This window comes from Varroa destructor, unplaced genomic scaffold, assembly GCF_002443255.2.
Source record: "Varroa destructor unplaced genomic scaffold, Vdes_3.0 BEIS01000004.1, whole genome shotgun sequence".
NCBI classification, from domain to species: Eukaryota; Metazoa; Arthropoda; class Arachnida; order Mesostigmata; family Varroidae; genus Varroa; species Varroa destructor.
In genome coordinates this window covers 46,896,869-46,913,368 of record NW_019211457.1, presented here as the reverse complement: position 1 = coordinate 46,913,368, position 16,500 = coordinate 46,896,869, and the positions used below count along the sequence as shown (strand labels likewise).

The following is a 16,500-nucleotide window of genomic DNA, read 5'->3' as shown; positions in this document are numbered from 1 at the left end:
GTAATGCTAGTTAAGTTCATACGCTGATAGGCATGGCATCATCACTGACAAAAGCATTAAATCATATTTTCTCATATTTTAGTGCCTTATATAGGTGTGTCGTTATATGACGATCAATCCCTTGCCGTTCCTTCTCACTTTATTCTCTATTCCTGCTACCTCTCATTCTGTGACCGGGAATTTCGATTGAACTCTGCGTCTGTTTGCCTTTCAACGGAGCGCTGTAGGAGCATATGTAGGGAACTATACAGCGAGAGATGGTGGGAAACTTAGTATAGCTAAAATATTTGAAGCGGGTACTCTACTGCTACTACTACTACTATTAGAAACTACCACAGTATTACACGATGCCGATTCGATTTATCGAGATCCCGTCACAGCCCAACGGGAATGGCGACATGGCGAGATGCCATCGCGTCCACGAGGTGCACCTGTGTTGCGTGGCCTGATCTAACGGCACCGCTGAGCGCGGACCTCTATCATCGTTCGGTCGTACTTCAGTTAAATTCTGCCAAGTTTTTGTGAATACTGTTGGCCACCAGCTAGTCACTACGATAGCGGCGGTGAACTTCGATCGCCGACCACACAGGGGCCGTTGTTACTGTGACGTTGTTGCTGTGTTGGCAATATCCGACGTAAGAGAATCGAATCAAGTAAAGCAGGCAAAGGTAAAGCGTTTATAAAGTTTGTCCAGCCGCTATCCGGGGCCCCGAGCGCCTCTAGCTGAGCAAACTTTCAACGAGTATAAAAGACTAGAGTACGAAGTGATGCCCGTTCATAGTCGAGATGTCCGCCCGTTGTGCTGCTAACAATAGTTCTTCTGACCTCGATATCGTCCTTCGACTTCTGAGGTCCGAGTGGCTACTTAAGTACCATTACTGCTAAATCACTAATGAGCTAGGTAAATAGGGAGACAGTCTAATTGGTAGTTGGTGACTTCTCTTGGTAAGGTTCTACCAACTACATTGGACACTTGTTTGGATGTTCGGTGAGCGTGATCTGGTTTGTAATGTGGCCGTTATCGGTGGTAATTACAGCGTGTTTGTAATACCGTTAGTGACATATTGATGTTGCGAACCGGAGATTCTGACACCCCCTACGGTAAGTAAGGTAAAAAAATTCAATTATTGCTCGACCTCATTTTGTAAGCTTTTTGTATTAACTAGCATCAGTTTAGTTCGTTGCGTATCTTATATTTCTCAACCGCTTTTCAGAGCTATTTTCGCCAGTAACGAGGCGGGTCCGGATCTGATGCTAAAATAGCAATGCTAGCTATATATGCTTTAACAATTTAAAGGTCCTGTACGGCTTTGAACCAACTTTTTGTCTGTCATCTTAATGGATTAACCCATTTCGATTTTTTGTCAATTACTAACAAACTTTAATTGGTTTTTGATGACAGATGACAAAGTTAATCAATTCCAATAAATTGATGTGACATAATATTCACGCATTAATTTTTCCGTAGAAAAAAAAATTATGCTTGCACTCCATTAGCTAACTCTAATAATTTGTTGACGCACCTGCAAATTAATCAATACATAGTTCAATGGGTGTTTAGTCTTACAAGTCATATTTCAAATTTGCAGATCCCTCAACGTCCAGCGTCAAAGTTACAACCAAAAACATCAACAATTAGGAGCCCGTGGTAGCATTGGCAAGATGGTGGCATAGTTGCGATAGCAAGCACCAACTATTCTCCATCAGGCCCGTGGACACGGCGCTCAGGTCTTCATGAAAACTTCGAGGAAATGTTGCTGGTCTTAATGTATACTGGCCTTGACTTGTACTAAAGATGGTGTCCCTAAGCCTCTAACTGTTTTTTGAGAAACCTTAGCGACGCCAGCTGAAATAGTTTAGGTTCAACACTGGCCGCAGACTCACTTCGTTTTCTAGTTGAAATATTTATGGGTTTGTAGTGAAGGTGTGGCGTTGATCCTTTTTCTAGCACTGATCCCGAACAGTGAGCACATGACTGCACTTAGATCTGTCATGAGGAGTTAAGTGGAGAACTTTTTTGTAAGGCTAGACAATCATATTATGTTCTTGATGGTTCTTGAGAGCATTCAGTAAAAATATATATACTGAATAGTAACCCGTAATGTTTTATGATACCTTTTTTCCTAGCAGACACTCTAAGATCTTAGTGCTGTTTATTTTGCATTATTTAGCTTAGCACTGTATTTCGTAATTCATGACTAATGTATTCATTGTTTATAAGCTCTCCTAGCACCTACATATTTACATGCATTGTGAAATTTTTCTTACGCTTCAGCTGCTAACAATTAATTTGAACAAATGCCCATAAGAGTCGTACAGCGTGTTAGATATCCAATATAATTGCATGAAAATATTTATTTAATTATAGAATATAATACGATAATAATTGAAATTAAAATAAACCAGTTTAACGCATGCAAACACCATTGTTCACTATACATTGGACTTTTAGACTTCAGAAAAACTGGTCGCTGCACTTCATTGAATTAATAAAGTGAGTTAGTTGTATCCGCCTGTCAACGATGTCAAAGATGTGCATGAGTTCCGGCCAAATATTCAAAGTACTATGTTGCAAATAAGAACGAATAAATCTCAATGCAGTATGGCAACCAATAAGTACCTTAAATATAAATATAATTAGTCGTCGACGCAGTAGCTTGAATGACTAGACCTCCTGCTGTTAGCGACAGGGCTCGTTGGTGCAATTTTCAGCATCGACATGAACGTTATGTGTTACTAAATTAAGAAACATAATAATAATTGACGTTAACTGTGACCATAATTAAGCTAGCTAAAGGTTACAATATTTAATATATTAGATCATTTAATGATATTATACGTAATCAATAATTAGAAAGGATGTCGTTTTTATACTTGTTACTCCGCAGATGGCTGAAAGTATACACCGTAATTTTCTTTAAAAATTGTCTCTAGTTACGGGCGAGCTTTTGTTGGCGTAGTAAATCCGGCGACTTATAAGCCTTCTCTATTGCAGCGGTCTTGACATCTGGTCACCTTCTTGATTGTCTTCAATACTTCCACTTTTTTTCCGTTTTTGAAACGTTTGCACCATTAATGTACTGTGCTTTCGCTAAAGCCTTCTTTGCCTAGTGTCTTCACAAATTTTTGATGAATCTCCACAGCGCTGTGGCTTTTGAGGAACAAACATTGCACCACTACGCGTTGACTTTCGAAACTGGAAGATGTCCATCCATCTGAATTCTTTACTCCTGAAAGAAACTCGATCGGCTTTAGCTCACAAGTTCCTAGAAGTCTGGAATACTTTCCAGCCAGATTTGTGTGTTAGAGGTACGCAATTTAAGACTTATTGAATTTTCAAGTCCATCGGATTTTGAAAATCAATAAATAACTAAGAGCCTAATAGCACATACACTTCTGGAAAATTCAATTGTAACACCAGTTCCTTGTTATCAAATAAAGAAAATAAAGCCAAGGGGCTCCAAAAACTAAAATCGCATTAATGATTCCGTGTCGTATGGATGGCGTTTTCGATATTTCTTTGTTAAAAGCCAGACGCCACTTCAATGCGGGTCAATTTAAGGTCGCTCAGCGCACATTTATTTGTTTAGCACATAGGCTGCCGTTGTTGATCATGAATAGTGCTGTTCAGCTTTCAACATTTCTTTTATTACCAAGGGAACTGTAATAAACAAATATTTCGAGTATAATTATTTCACTGAGCTGTATTCTGTGCAATCACAAAGATATTAAATTCATTGGAACATTTTGACCGCTCTTTCTACTCTCATTATTATATGGAAGCCTTCATTATTCCAGCAGCGTTAGTTTTTTTTTCAATCGAATACAATGCAGATCGTTGCTAAAATAATTACAACAAATCATTGTGAATAGTTCTGTGGCCATAACAGGCGCAGATACTTCTTTGCCTTACATGAGAAAGCGTTTGATGGCACACGGGCTACAAGTGAAATCGATTAACGGACTGAAATTCAGTGTAGCGTTTGAATTGAGTAAATAGAAATAAGCAAATACTTCAGGAAACGTGCGACACACACACTAGCAGTATCAGACTCACAAAATGTCACACTGTAAGCTTGAGCAATACTGTGGATGAGGAAATTTGGCGAAAGCAGAGTCGTCCGTTCCTTTATTTTCTGTCAACACAATGGGATTTTAGGTATTTGATCTTGAGTAGATCTAGATTTGTTTTGTAGAAACATGTAATTGATATCTTATACCTCTGTAAGAACCAAAAATTAGCATTCTTCAACCTGTTAAAGCCAGAAATTATATTGTAAAATCATTTTACTCGCCTAGCAGGTGCTGGTGACCGGCTTACTTCCATCGCTTTCAAATGTCCCGCCATTTCCGATGGCGAGAAGGAACTCAGAACCTCGTTGCATGAAGTGTATTTTGTAAACACAGTCCACCACAGCTTCATCCTCTGTGTCTCGTGTGTTCGACCGGCTTTTTTTATTGGCAAAAAAGGTTTGATCAGAGATTGTTTATTACTTATTTGTTCCATAGAAAGAGATTAAGACGATGGTTCGGCTACGACAACGCTATATGCTCTGCGAAGTCGTACATAAATCTGGAGATAAATTCCGAACGTGCAATGTTAGCCGCAATGAAATCGAACAAGCAGTTCGCGCCCAGCTGGCAAAGTCATATGGTATATACGGGTCTGTCTTATGCAGGGAAAGTTCGATCAAGTATTTTCACCAACCAACAGGTAAGTTCACATAGCGAGTAACCACATAGGTGGAATTAATCAAGAGAAGCACACTAACACGTCGACAGGCTTCAGAGCTTTTGGCCTAACTTGATCTGATAACAACTTTACCTATTCAAAGCTTCAGAGTATGTTAAACCTTATAAAACCAATGCATTTCCTCCAGTTTCTATGCATCGGTATATATTGCAACTATGTTTTTTAAATCTCTAATGATTTGACATCTAAATTACAATAAACGCAAATAAATAAAATTACAAGTAAATTACAATAAAAAAGGAACGACAATAAACCTAAAATCATATTAAATTTGTTAAACTGGCAAATGATTAATGGATATTTGGCATTCTTTTGCCGGATCTAATAAAAACCATAATCCTGGGTATCAATATACTGATGGCTATGAATTTTCATAACGCTGATATCTCTTGTCCATTCTTTTCATTACAGGCATGGTAATATTTCGGTTCGCGCCAAACGGACAGCGAATCTTTGGCGGAGCAATCGCCCGGACGACAATAGGAGAATTTCACTTGACAATCAAGCAGGCAAGTGATGGTAATCGATACATTAGTGTTTTTAGTGTAAAAGATACAGAAATCCATTGTTTCGTTACATATATAGTTTAGCTTTGCTTTCAAGTTCAATGCTACTCTACTTATATTAAGCAAATATTGTATGTCCTTTGTGCTTATATAACGATTTTTCAAATCAACGTAGCCTTCTTCGCTTGTTTTCTTTCTTCAAAAGCTTGTACAGCAAAAATACGTTTGTAATGTATAGGGTTATTAATACTCGTATAAACTTGACGATACTCTGTCTTCGTCTACGCTGAAAGGTGGCTGGAACGTGCCGAACAGTCAACAAAAAGTTGATTGAACTCTTCCGGAACGATATCGCGCAAGCACACGTCATTTTTGAGAAGTTCGAGGATTCGCGAGCCAAAGTGAGAGAAACGGAAGCTGAAGAACAACTTGAGCAACTTGAAAGCGGCGAAGGTGTCACATTTTGAATTGATATTGCCTGTACTGATGTGTTCGCGAGATCGCTCATCAAATGATTGTATTTATTTACTTGTAGTGCCATGTACATTACAATGAGTAAGGAAGTAGGTCAAAAAGGCTGTTTGTGTCTATAAACACCGACTTTAAACTTCTCTGGGGGGCGTTCGAACAAAGTCGTTTTCTTAAGGAAGGTCTGTCATTGTTTCTTTTTCATCAGCAGTCATTAAAATTAGGAAAGCTGATTATTCATACAATGTGTTCTAAAAAAAATAAATATTTATTTCACTTTGTGAAAAATGCTCAGAAGGTAAAAGATAATGTGGCATGTGGCAGAGTTTCAAATTTTCAATAGTTGTGACATGCTACAGATTAAATAAAAGACGTTATTTTCAGATTGCTTCTAGAAGTACTCATAGTTGTGTTACGATGCAAAATCAGGTCAAAAAATGTAACATCGGCATAAGGTAACGAGACCTAGACAGCTTTGTGTTTACTTGAACAACTCATAGGGAATGTTGCTATCGAACGAACGTACATTTCAGAACTGGTCAGTGCCTTGCATTCATATTTTAAAGAAGCTTGCCTAGAAAACTCAATGGTCGACAAATCAAATGTGAAGTTTAAACTCAAAAATATTTATGTATATTACACGATAGTTAGGACCAAATTTATGTATATTACACGATAGTTAGGACCAATTAACATGTAAATAAATGAATGCTGTATTAAAATTCAAAATAAATGTTGGAATCGGTTCTGGCACATGTGTAATGAGTACAACGAGCATGAAGTTACCGTAGAGATTGGCTCGAGATTTATTAATTAATTTTAGGATGTGGTATTTGTGCTCAATTCATCGATATCAACATATCTATATGACATCTATCATGTAGAATATGTCGCTGATGTATGCATATATACTAATTAGTGAGTGACAATATACTCAAAATTCTCTCGATATCTATTCATACATTTCAGAAGTCACATACATGTCATTGTCTTTATGTCTTTATTTAATTGTCAACAATTAAACAATTAAAAGTCAACAATTTCATTTTAAATTATAAAACTTATGTTTGTCTAATTTATGAATTATTTTTTTTATATTACGAATTATTAATTTAACAAAATGAATAGATGTGTACTGCAGAATTGTCATAGTTATGTAAATTTCATAACGATAAATCATTTTCGCTTAAACAGTAACATTTTTTAAATAGGAAACGTTAAGAGGCCGAGAGGATTTTATGTTGACACATTTAACAGATGTTCAGTGCAAAGGCATGAGCATGCCTGGGAAAATATTTTTTAGGTATTTTAGAACTAGTAACTGTCAGACGCAGTTTATTCACTTAATTCAATTGTAATTGCCAAGCGTTAGAAGCTTAGCGGCAATAAAATTATTACAATTATACTAAGGATATGTACAGTGTATAGCCGATCAGTCAGAATAGAACCACTCAATAACAACTCTGCCTTACGTAAGAATGTATATTCCGGAAAAAGTTAAGTCATGCCAATAGTAAATATACTTAATAGCAAACAATATAATTACTATTCTTTATTTATTAAAAAACGACAGACCAATTCAAGTGTATAAAAGATTTAGAATTTCTTTTTCTACTTACGGCACCAATAATATCAAACATTTTTTTGGACATTCTAGTGACACAATTTTTTTTCAGATAATGTGTGTTTTCATGGTGAGTTATGCTCAATGTTTTTTTTAATGTGCAAACTGTGCTAAGCAACTCGCTTTGATAAGAAGTTATAGAGTCTGCTTCATTTCCAAATTCTAAAATTTTCGCTTATAGATTGCTCCAAACAGACGGTTTCAAAAAAAGATTTTGCTACCTTTCTTTCTCCTGGACAGACACATTTTCAAGTAGCACGTCAAATAAACACGGAAGTGCAATTGTTAGCTGATTTCTGTATGTTGGTAAAAATACGGAAATTAACGATCGGAGTTAAGCAAGACTTTTATTTTCTTTTTAAAGATTTGTGTCGGATAAGAAGACTTGAATTAAATTGAGGTAACTGAAACTTCCACGTATACTTATACAAACATATTTAAAAGTTATGTAAGATAGAAAGCGATCTCTCCATCGCAACGAAAAATAGGTAGCGTTAAGAATTTCGCAAAAGTCAAGTATCTACCAGCTAATCAAATGCACGGTTTTAAAATCACGAATCCTCGACCTCGAGAAAATTATTTAAGGACGCCAAGCGCACCCAGCCTTGTAACCATGGTTTGTACAATAGTGTCCAATGTGCCCGAAAACTATGATGTATTCGAGATTAAGGGTCGGCTAAGAAACAGAAAAATCCATTACCACCGCAATATAGATATACCGGAGGAGCAGCAGTTTAGCTATGCTTAACTCCTGAGGTAGTACTCTAAATGAAAATTCGCTAATGGTCGCGTTTCCTATTTGTATTGTACTTTCGAAGAGAATATTCGGTCAATCGCGGCTTCTTCACACGTCAAAAATTATTTTCCCTAGTTTTATTTGAAACGTCCCAATTCTTATAAACATTCAAAGAGATTCGACACTATTGTAAGGCAAACAACTGTGAAAATTAGTGATCTCATAATAACTAATTACTGCATTCCTGTCCAGTTAAGTAGGCGCAAAAATATAGGTTACAATTGGAGAAAGGTGAAAATGAAACGAACAATCTGAAGAATTCCGTTCAGTCAAATGTCTTATGTGTGTGGTCGTATAGCGATTGTCCGAGTTGACAGCCTTGAAGGGATATGATAGACTAGCCATTAACTAGTTTGATCCTCGACTGACTACTAAGTGTTCATAACTTTTGGCTCTGAAGTATGTCTTTAACACCTTTTTAAGAGCATGCTCCTGCTGGAAGCACATCTTTTTTTTACCATATGTTGTACTCACGCCGCAAAGTTCGTTAGTTTTGCTAATTGGAGAAATCAATTGTATTATACCTAAAAAGCTCGATCACTCGAAATTGATGACACTTTGTCTAGTCCTCAGAGTCGTCCTATGTTTGCTCAAAAAATCATATTCTGCTTTTGCTATACATTATTAGAAACCCATGTGAATACAATTATTTCACTTTTTATCTTCTGAAGACTACGGATCGCTCGATCAAACGTCTGCTCCGAGAACAAGCAAAATCATTGTCGGAGCCCTCGCTCACAGCTGCCGAACTGCGGCAGTGTGTTTGCTTTCAAAGTGGATCAAATCGAAGCAGAAGTTCGGTAGCTGAAGCTGTCGTCGTCGTCGTCGCTCCGAAAGCTGTCAGAGACAAGAAATTTTTGTACCGTTGTACAAGGGCTCCTCGGCAAGCGATTACTGCATAGTAGTTGTTATGCCTCAAATTGATAGAAAGCGGCAGTTGTGAGTGCAATCACCATCGGTCATGTAATTTCGATTCTGTTGTTAGTGTGCGTCCTGCAAGCGCACAAAAGAAGAAAGAATTAGAAAAAAAAAATGTAAAGAGAAGTGTCCTGGTGTATCCGTGTGAAAGGCTCCAGTTAAAAAAGGAGGAGAACCATCAGCAGCCGCCGCCGCAATAGTAATGGTATTGGAGACTGCTTATGTTGTGGTGTGTCTCTGCTGTTTATACGTGGCTTTGGATGTTCAGTATTGAATTAGAGGGAAGACGACGTTGCTCATGCTGTCTGCATACAATTGGAGCTTCAGTCTCGACGAAGAATTTAAAAAAGAATCTTAGTTCCAAGAAACCCTGTTGGTACGTTCTGAGCTAGGTATCTTTTTATTGATTTTTCTTGTTTCGTTCTAACTTGGTGTTGACGCGTAGCATTTTTGATAAATAGGTAATTAGACAGTACATAGAAATTGCTGAGGCTAAAACGATAGTGGTTTCAATCGATGGAGTTTTCAGTTGTCATGGTCATTATATTCAGAACTTATGGAAAATAAAGTGTCAGGTCGTGTCGTGACACAAGAACTATCATGTTCTACTATGCCGCCTAATTGGCATAAGTTACCTCTTGCACACGTAAAATCTTCTACGGGATAGATGCCACCAGTAATTAAACATCCACTTCTCGGAGTTCCTGTAGCGGAAATGATGTGAGCATAATAGAGGTATTTTCCACCACCGCGTATGCGTGGGTAATTCAATTTGAGTTTAGTTGTACTGAGTTTGTCCAATCGAGCCTCATTTTAGAAAGTGAAACTGCTTTATAAGATTGTCATTTTAAATGATACTCGATCTTTAGCACAGCATCGTAGACCTGTCTGAAATAAGTTGCTCTCATCTGTTCAAAGACCATATCATAGTATAGGTAATAAAATCATTTATTGTTTTTATTTGCGTTAAACAAAAATGATCACGCACGTGACTAGTTAAAGTCATGATTGATCATAAATGTGTGCGAGCCGTAGGTCATGAGTTCTATATGTTTTGGGAATAGCTTTCAAACCTGCTGTCGAAGTTTTTCTACGGACGCATCAAAATACTAACAATGATCATACGATTGTTGATTCTGGTCAACGCCAGCATCGAAGCCAAACCCCCGTAGAAGGCTATTAATCGGTTAGAGAAATACACTTCACGCTGTGAAGAGATTCTATTAACCAATTCGAATAGCTACTATTCGAATGCGGTTCCGTTGCTAAATGCAGCAGCATTTGTTTTGTTTCGAGGCCTTTCGTTGAATCAAGACTAGTAGAAAATATATTATTCGCTAGAGTGGAATAGCAACAAGTTGCGTGCCAAGCGATTGTTATAGACCTTGTATAACACCGACTTGTTATTATTTCAAAAGTTTATTATATTTTCACTTCTGTTTCGTTTGTAAAGAGCTTAACCAAAAAGAATCGTAGTGTTATGTTTGATAGAGAGTGGGTCGTCCATAAAAATCCTTCGATTTACTTTTATAATGTCCCAAAAATAAAAATTTGAATATAGAACTTATCCGTTATCGGTGTTCTTACTTTAAAGTCTCTTCGAAAAATTCTGCACAATGACATATGAAGAATGGGCATTGAACGTCCAGGAGCGATTTCAGCCCGTATGCGCTGCCCATATATTTACTTCAAATTGTACCAAGGCACGTGAATAGCTATGTATATCACGATAATCATAATTCAAAAAGTAACACTGACAGATGACAAATCACTAGCCGAAAACTCTCAAGGAAATCGATGTCGACAAGAAGATTTTAGCAAATAAAGCGCTATATCAAAGCCGTAGGACGTAGGCTTAAGGAAAGTCGAAGCATCAACTGGGGTTTTGTTTAAAACGCAGGGTTTCCTTTGTTACAGACCATTGAAAAGGTAAAATCGTTGAATCTTTTACTACTGAATTTTTGTCAGACATCAACAGCAGCCAGAAATCTGTATGCGTGTACTGTAGCAGAAAACAAACTCTCGTTCCTTCAAAATACATCCGTACGTTTTTTTTGTAAAAAAAGAAAACAACATCCAATGTCATTGTACAACCAGATTCTAAGTAACATAACAAATGAAAAAAAAAATTAGCCTATGTTTATTTTCAAAGATTTGGTAAATATAGTTAAAACGAACTGTGTAAGCTCTTAGATTAGGCAATTGCTTTTGAAGCCTTACTCCTTGTCTGCGATAATTTTTCGCAATTCGTCCACTGAGCCGTAGACGGTAACGTCAAAGCAAGTGATTACAGGTCCGAGTTTCTTGTAAACGATAGACCGTCGCCTAGCTGGAGCATCAGTTGGGAACGCAAGTTCTCCTTAGGGATTACCAACCAAACCGTAACCGTTCGCGATCGAATTTTCTCCGAAGCTGTAGCACCAATCTGCTTTGTCAGCTAGCTAATATACGTGAACGTAAACACCTCTTACTTGTTCCACGGCATGTATGAATTAAGAGACTTATCAGAATTATCCGCACGAGCCCTTCGGCTGTCTCCGCATGTACCACCTCTGAAAACACAGCACATAATTTATAATAAGTAGAGGTAATGAATAGCTATTAATCAAAAATACGGAAATACTTCTATTAAAAAAAAGCATCTTTGAATGATGAGGTTGGGAAACAATGCAAATTATTTCCATTCCCCTTACAAAAGGTTGTACAAGAGGACCCTTAGGTCTGTGTCTGCAGTGAATTGTGTGAATCTTTGTTTACAAACACGTTTGCACAGTTCATGAATCTCAATCGTTGGTCTGCGCATACAAATAAAAATAAAACTAAATCGGTTTTGCCTCGTAATAAATATGACAAATTAGGTTAAAGGCGAATCGAGTAGAAAGAGACATTTGTAATCAACATTTTATTTGCGATCGACATTGAATAGAAAGACATATTAACGAAAAGTATTTGTCAACGCATACTCTACCCTCGGTTACCTGCTCAAACTTGGTGACGATTCATATTTTTGTAATTGATCGAAGTAGAGTGTGATTAAGGTGTTTTTTGTCACTTGACGTACTCTACGATAAAAACAGACTATGATTTTTGTCCCTCACATTCTTTCAGCATTCGACAGCTTCTCATAATTTTCTTATCAAGGATTACCTGACGAACGCTCATTTCCTGAATGAAAAAACAAAACACTAAGGTGTGCCCTTACCTATTATCACTACCGCGCCGGTTCAAATGCTATTGTATCCCCTCCAATCTTGAGTATGGATGGCATGCGTCAACATTTTTAACGTGTGAACCAGATAAACAACCCTTCATAGATATTGTAACCGCAGCATGATTACTGCAACAATGTCAACAATGCAGAATGGGAAACAATGTCATCGCCGATGTTCTGCTAGTTTTGGAACGTCATCGGATCATAAAAACTGCTGTCTGAGGCCCTCGCTGATTGCTGCTATCAGTGCATCATGATCGGAATCTATTGTCTGTGATTCAGTCACTGCTGTTAAACACAACAACAACCTCAACGTTGACGATGACATTAACAACATCGTCCAAAGACTTGGCAGTATCGGACTAGCTGTGCGGTCACTACCTTGTTGTCTGTCTTGCCCTTTTAAAAGTCAATTTTGATTGAGACACTCGACAATAACGATGGAGATGCTGAGTCCTTTCACCAACAACCGAAGTCGATACCGCCGATTTCGCTATGAAAGACTTCCACGCTACGCCATGCTACTATTACTATTATTTGTATTATTGTGATTCTTACTGTTGCGATCGGATGCTAGCGAAATGCCAATACCTATCTTTGTGCATGAGTGTTACTGGTAGGTGTCGTATTGAATGCCTCTGGTCCGTTTTTTCCTGTTTCATATGTTTTGACTTTACTCATTTGACATTGGTTTGTCTTCTAAGTAGACTGTTCATCAAAGGAACCAACGATTTGTTTTTGTTCCGGGTCAGATCAATTGTGCTATGATGACGAATGGGTAGTACCCGAAAAGAATTGAAGTCTAAGTGATCTTATTGCCACCAAATGCAACCTCACTCAACGTCGTAGCCACTATGACGGTTTAAACGTGATATCGATCTTTGAATAAGGTAAATGCTGATACAACACCATGCCATGCTTTTGTACTAATCTTAAGAAGCCCATAAGATATAAGGGCACTTTTCTTTTATGTGTTGTTATTGTTTGTGTTTTTTACGTGCATAATAAATATGTTGCTACCAAAAGAGGCATTTGAACGAAGTTCCGTGTTAGGACTGTCAAATGTACGTGTATACATAAACAGACGTCGCAGGAAATCACATCACTTTCTACATCGATACCGGTATTTTCTTCGGCAGTCAATTCTGTTTCGTCTGAACTGTAGAAGATGCCTGGAGCCGTTAAAGCATCTATCTGGTACACACAGACGTGCAAGCAAAGCAAGTGACCCGATAGCCCCAACGTGGGGTCCATTTTCTGCCGGTGGCGTTTGTCTGTTGTTCATTTTGTAGTAACTTTTCGACTTGTACAGACTCACAGACAGACACCCGTCTTGCAGCAACCAAGACGCACAGCGTAACATGACATTTCAGCCGCTATACGGAGTAACTATTTACGACTGGCCACTTCCTGCCGTTAGAGCACCGTTAATTTAGTGCAGCGTAAAAGTAGTCGTAGGCTACCTGCCGTTGTCCCTGCGGAAAAGCATGGCAGCGACAACAACAGCAGCAGCGAGATTAACCACAACAACAACAACAACAATAGGATACCAGCAGACTAAAGATCTTCGCAGACATCAGGTATTGCTAGGTCCATCTGACACTAACGTTTGGTATAGCAACGGCAGCAGCACAGGAGTGACGCTATTAATAGCTCCCGATTTTTTCTTGCGAGTTGGGGTCGTTGCAATGATGTCCCCTTACTGTTACCAGTACTATGTTTGTTAGAATCACCATGTGAACAACTCTGAACTTCCACAGCTTTGAACAAAAAAGAGCAAACTTATGATAAGAGAAGAAATCGCGATACGAAATAGATCGAACACTGTCGCGAATGCCCGAAGTTGAAGTACTATAGCACTGCTTTTACATCTGGCGCTGCTGCTGCCCGTATCGGGACGCGTCGAGGACGCATCACATTGTATCCATGTCGTGGTAATAGATGTTGTTGCTGTAGGTGATGTTTTTTGCAGTGGCCAGTAATCGTTTGAAATAGTTGTTTCATCGCGCGCACGCTGCTTATTATGTTGGGTTCGGCCCGTTTAAAAACGTTCAGATATTTGCTACTGGAGGCAGCGATGGCAGCAAATACTTCGACCACAACTAGTCCAAATCGCGGCCGTTGGAATTTCGTTGGCCATTCGACAGCGCCGAGTCAACGGTAGTTGCGATAGTAATGGAAGGAATCGCTTCCTCTGTTGTATTAAAGCAACGTCTTCGCTTAGTGGAAACTAAAAAGGAGCTCATGGGGATCACGGTAAGCTGGAATGACTACCAAATAGCGAATTTTTCGTTATTGAAGACGCCAGCGACGTCGCATCATGATTATGGCGACTAAACGGCGCGGGTGCCGCAAACTCTCGTTAAATTCGACGGCAGCATTAGCGGAGGTGGCGGTGCTGGAGCGTTTTCGGACTGGCGAGTTGCAATTCATTCATTGTGGTGTAAGAGCTAGCCTCTGACTAGCCACCGAATGATGTCATGTGGACACAAGAACTACGTGCAGATTCACACAGCATTTGAATCGTCCAGCTAATGTGTCCGTACTGTTGATTGCAAGAGTCAGTCCCGATAAAAAAGATGGTACTCTATATTGTCGTATTTCAGCCATGGCATCATGTTGCGTATCTGATTAACAATTGATAACAGGACTACAAGGCTTAGCTGTTGCTGGTCGGGGATATTTGCTGATGGATTTTCTAGGAAACTCGCCTATCCCAGATCTATTTCAGCAGCGTTTAGTTGTCTTTTTAATGCTCTTATCTTTATCGTCCTGAGATATAAGGTAGATTTTCTTATCTATTATGGAACGAATAGACGTATAGATGTATATTTTCGCTCTGCGAGCGTGTGAAGTGAGCAGACCGTGAGCTTTGCCTTAACGGCTTAGTTGTTTTGTGTCAAAAATGTCTGTTCTGTTTGAATGCTTTCTTACAATCTGCGTCTAAATATTATATATGTCGATTCCAAAGTTGAATTATAACAGATTGGTCTTTAGATGGATATGTACAGGCAGGAGTTTTTTATTTGCAAATACCGTATTGATGAAGCAGGATAAGACGGGAAACCGTTACAAATATATATTTGTAGTTTTTGATCTTGTTCCGTTTAGCCCATGTTTTAGGTTAACAAAACGAGGAAAAAATACATTTGCGAGATTATGAAATCAGGGCAATCTAAACAACAATTAAAAACAGATTTTCAATAACAGTTAATAGCAGTCCAAATAAGTCAATCAATAACAGACAGCAACGTGACCACAGACCGATGTAAATCAACGTGCTTATTCTGTTGGCACCGGAGGTCTTTAACGCCATGTGAATGCGTCCAACTAAATGGACGGGAATTTACATTCTTATTTTTGCCTGACGAAAACGCAGTGGTCACGTCCGACTCAAATGCCCAGAAATGCACAATGTGTCTACGCACGTTGCGAACAGACAGAACGAAGATGCCGATTTTGTTGAAATAGTTCGAGATTAGACATCAGTGTTTATACGAAAAAAATTTTTTTACTTCAGGTTCAATTTTCATTTGTCCAAAGAATGTTTAACCTTGCTTCAGTTATTGTTTGGACCAGGACAACGAATTAACGACGACCATTCACGCTCATCACGATCATCTTGTCGACAGGAGTGCAGTCAAACGTAAGAGCCAATAACTCTCTGAGAACGAAAGCGTAATTTGTAAGACAAAAGCCTATTTAACGTTTACTGAGGCATTCCTTACCTTGCTCTCTTGAATCTCCTGATCACTTTTCTTAGACTAGCCCTAAACGAAAGCCGCGAAGTGATTCTGCCTCCGGCCCTCTATAAACATTGTCTTAACCATTTACAGCTGCTCATCAGCAGGCTTTTCCTCTAATATCTATATGAGAATGTTACTACGTTTTCAATTAATTATACTAAAAATAAAGATAACGGAATTACGAATTTCTAAATTCCAACGACGTTTTGTAACATAGTTTAGTCTTTATTGGAATAGGAATTCACAAAGTGGTTGCAGAAATATGAAGGGAACAAATAGTACTCTTATAGGCTTCTCTTGTTCATTGTTTGTGGCCGCCTGTTATAGCATTGTAAAACACCACACTTTTGCATTGCAATTGTCTCAGCCATCGACCTGTTTAATCCACTTGTTTGTAACCATCATCCAATCATTTGGTCTACCTATTTTAGATTTGATTTTTACACAAGATGTTGTCTGTAATTTGCATAGTACCCTC

General features: G+C 38.4%; 2 protein-coding genes and 2 long non-coding RNA genes across 13 annotated transcripts in view; 2 read left to right on the top strand and 2 right to left on the bottom strand.

The window, feature by feature from the left end:
- Positions 1 to 2,323: 2,323 nt before the first annotated feature.
- Positions 2,324 to 4,279, bottom strand: LOC147756289 (uncharacterized). The gene is made up of 2 exons (XR_015326938.1): positions 3,914 to 4,279; positions 2,324 to 3,230 (listed from the first exon to the last, which is right to left on the bottom strand). It is a non-coding gene; the product is annotated as an uncharacterized LOC147756289 (long non-coding RNA).
- Positions 4,280 to 4,317: 38 nt separating this feature from the next.
- Positions 4,318 to 6,478, top strand: LOC111249898 (ribonuclease P/MRP protein subunit POP5-like). The gene is made up of 3 exons (XM_022804361.2): positions 4,318 to 4,714; positions 5,165 to 5,262; positions 5,553 to 6,478. The coding sequence occupies exons 1-3, from the start codon at positions 4,525 to 4,527 to the stop codon at positions 5,724 to 5,726; spliced, it is 462 nt and encodes a 153-aa protein (XP_022660096.1). The 5' UTR covers positions 4,318 to 4,524; the 3' UTR covers positions 5,727 to 6,478.
- Positions 6,479 to 7,256: 778 nt separating this feature from the next.
- Positions 7,257 to 14,731, bottom strand: LOC111248880 (uncharacterized). Of its 3 annotated transcripts, none has more exons than XR_002672708.2 (4): positions 13,884 to 14,731; positions 12,268 to 12,402; positions 11,286 to 11,617; positions 7,257 to 9,140 (listed from the first exon to the last, which is right to left on the bottom strand). It is a non-coding gene; the product is annotated as an uncharacterized LOC111248880 (long non-coding RNA). The 3 variants fall into 3 exon arrangements; XR_015326939.1 differs by having other exon boundaries at positions 14,551 to 14,731; XR_015326940.1 differs by lacking the exon at positions 13,884 to 14,731 and adding an exon at positions 12,658 to 12,791.
- Positions 9,139 to 16,500, top strand: part of LOC111248874 (uncharacterized) — a 26,497-nt gene continuing 19,135 nt past the window's right edge. For 3 of the 8 annotated variants that reach the window (XM_022801923.2, XM_022801922.2, XM_086987813.1), the window contains exon 1: positions 15,184 to 15,922. The gene's annotated coding sequence lies outside the window, so the exon portion shown is untranslated. Of the gene's footprint in view, positions 9,442 to 13,025; positions 13,167 to 15,177; positions 15,923 to 16,500 lie in introns of those variants that run through there. The other 5 variants (XM_022801921.2, XM_022801920.2, XM_022801925.2 and 2 more) reach the window with 4 other exon arrangements.

Bases quoted from the DNA above. Each gene is read 5' to 3' on its own strand.
- LOC111249898 (XM_022804361.2), top strand. From the start codon at position 4,525: ATGGTTCGGCTACGACAACGCTATATGCTCTGCGAAGTCGTACATAAA. The intron at 4,715-5,164 runs GTAAGTTCACAT...TTTTCATTACAG, and splicing joins GTATTTTCACCAACCAACAG to GCATGGTAATATTTCGGTTC. The intron at 5,263-5,552 runs GCAAGTGATGGT...CTACGCTGAAAG, and splicing joins TTCACTTGACAATCAAGCAG to GTGGCTGGAACGTGCCGAAC.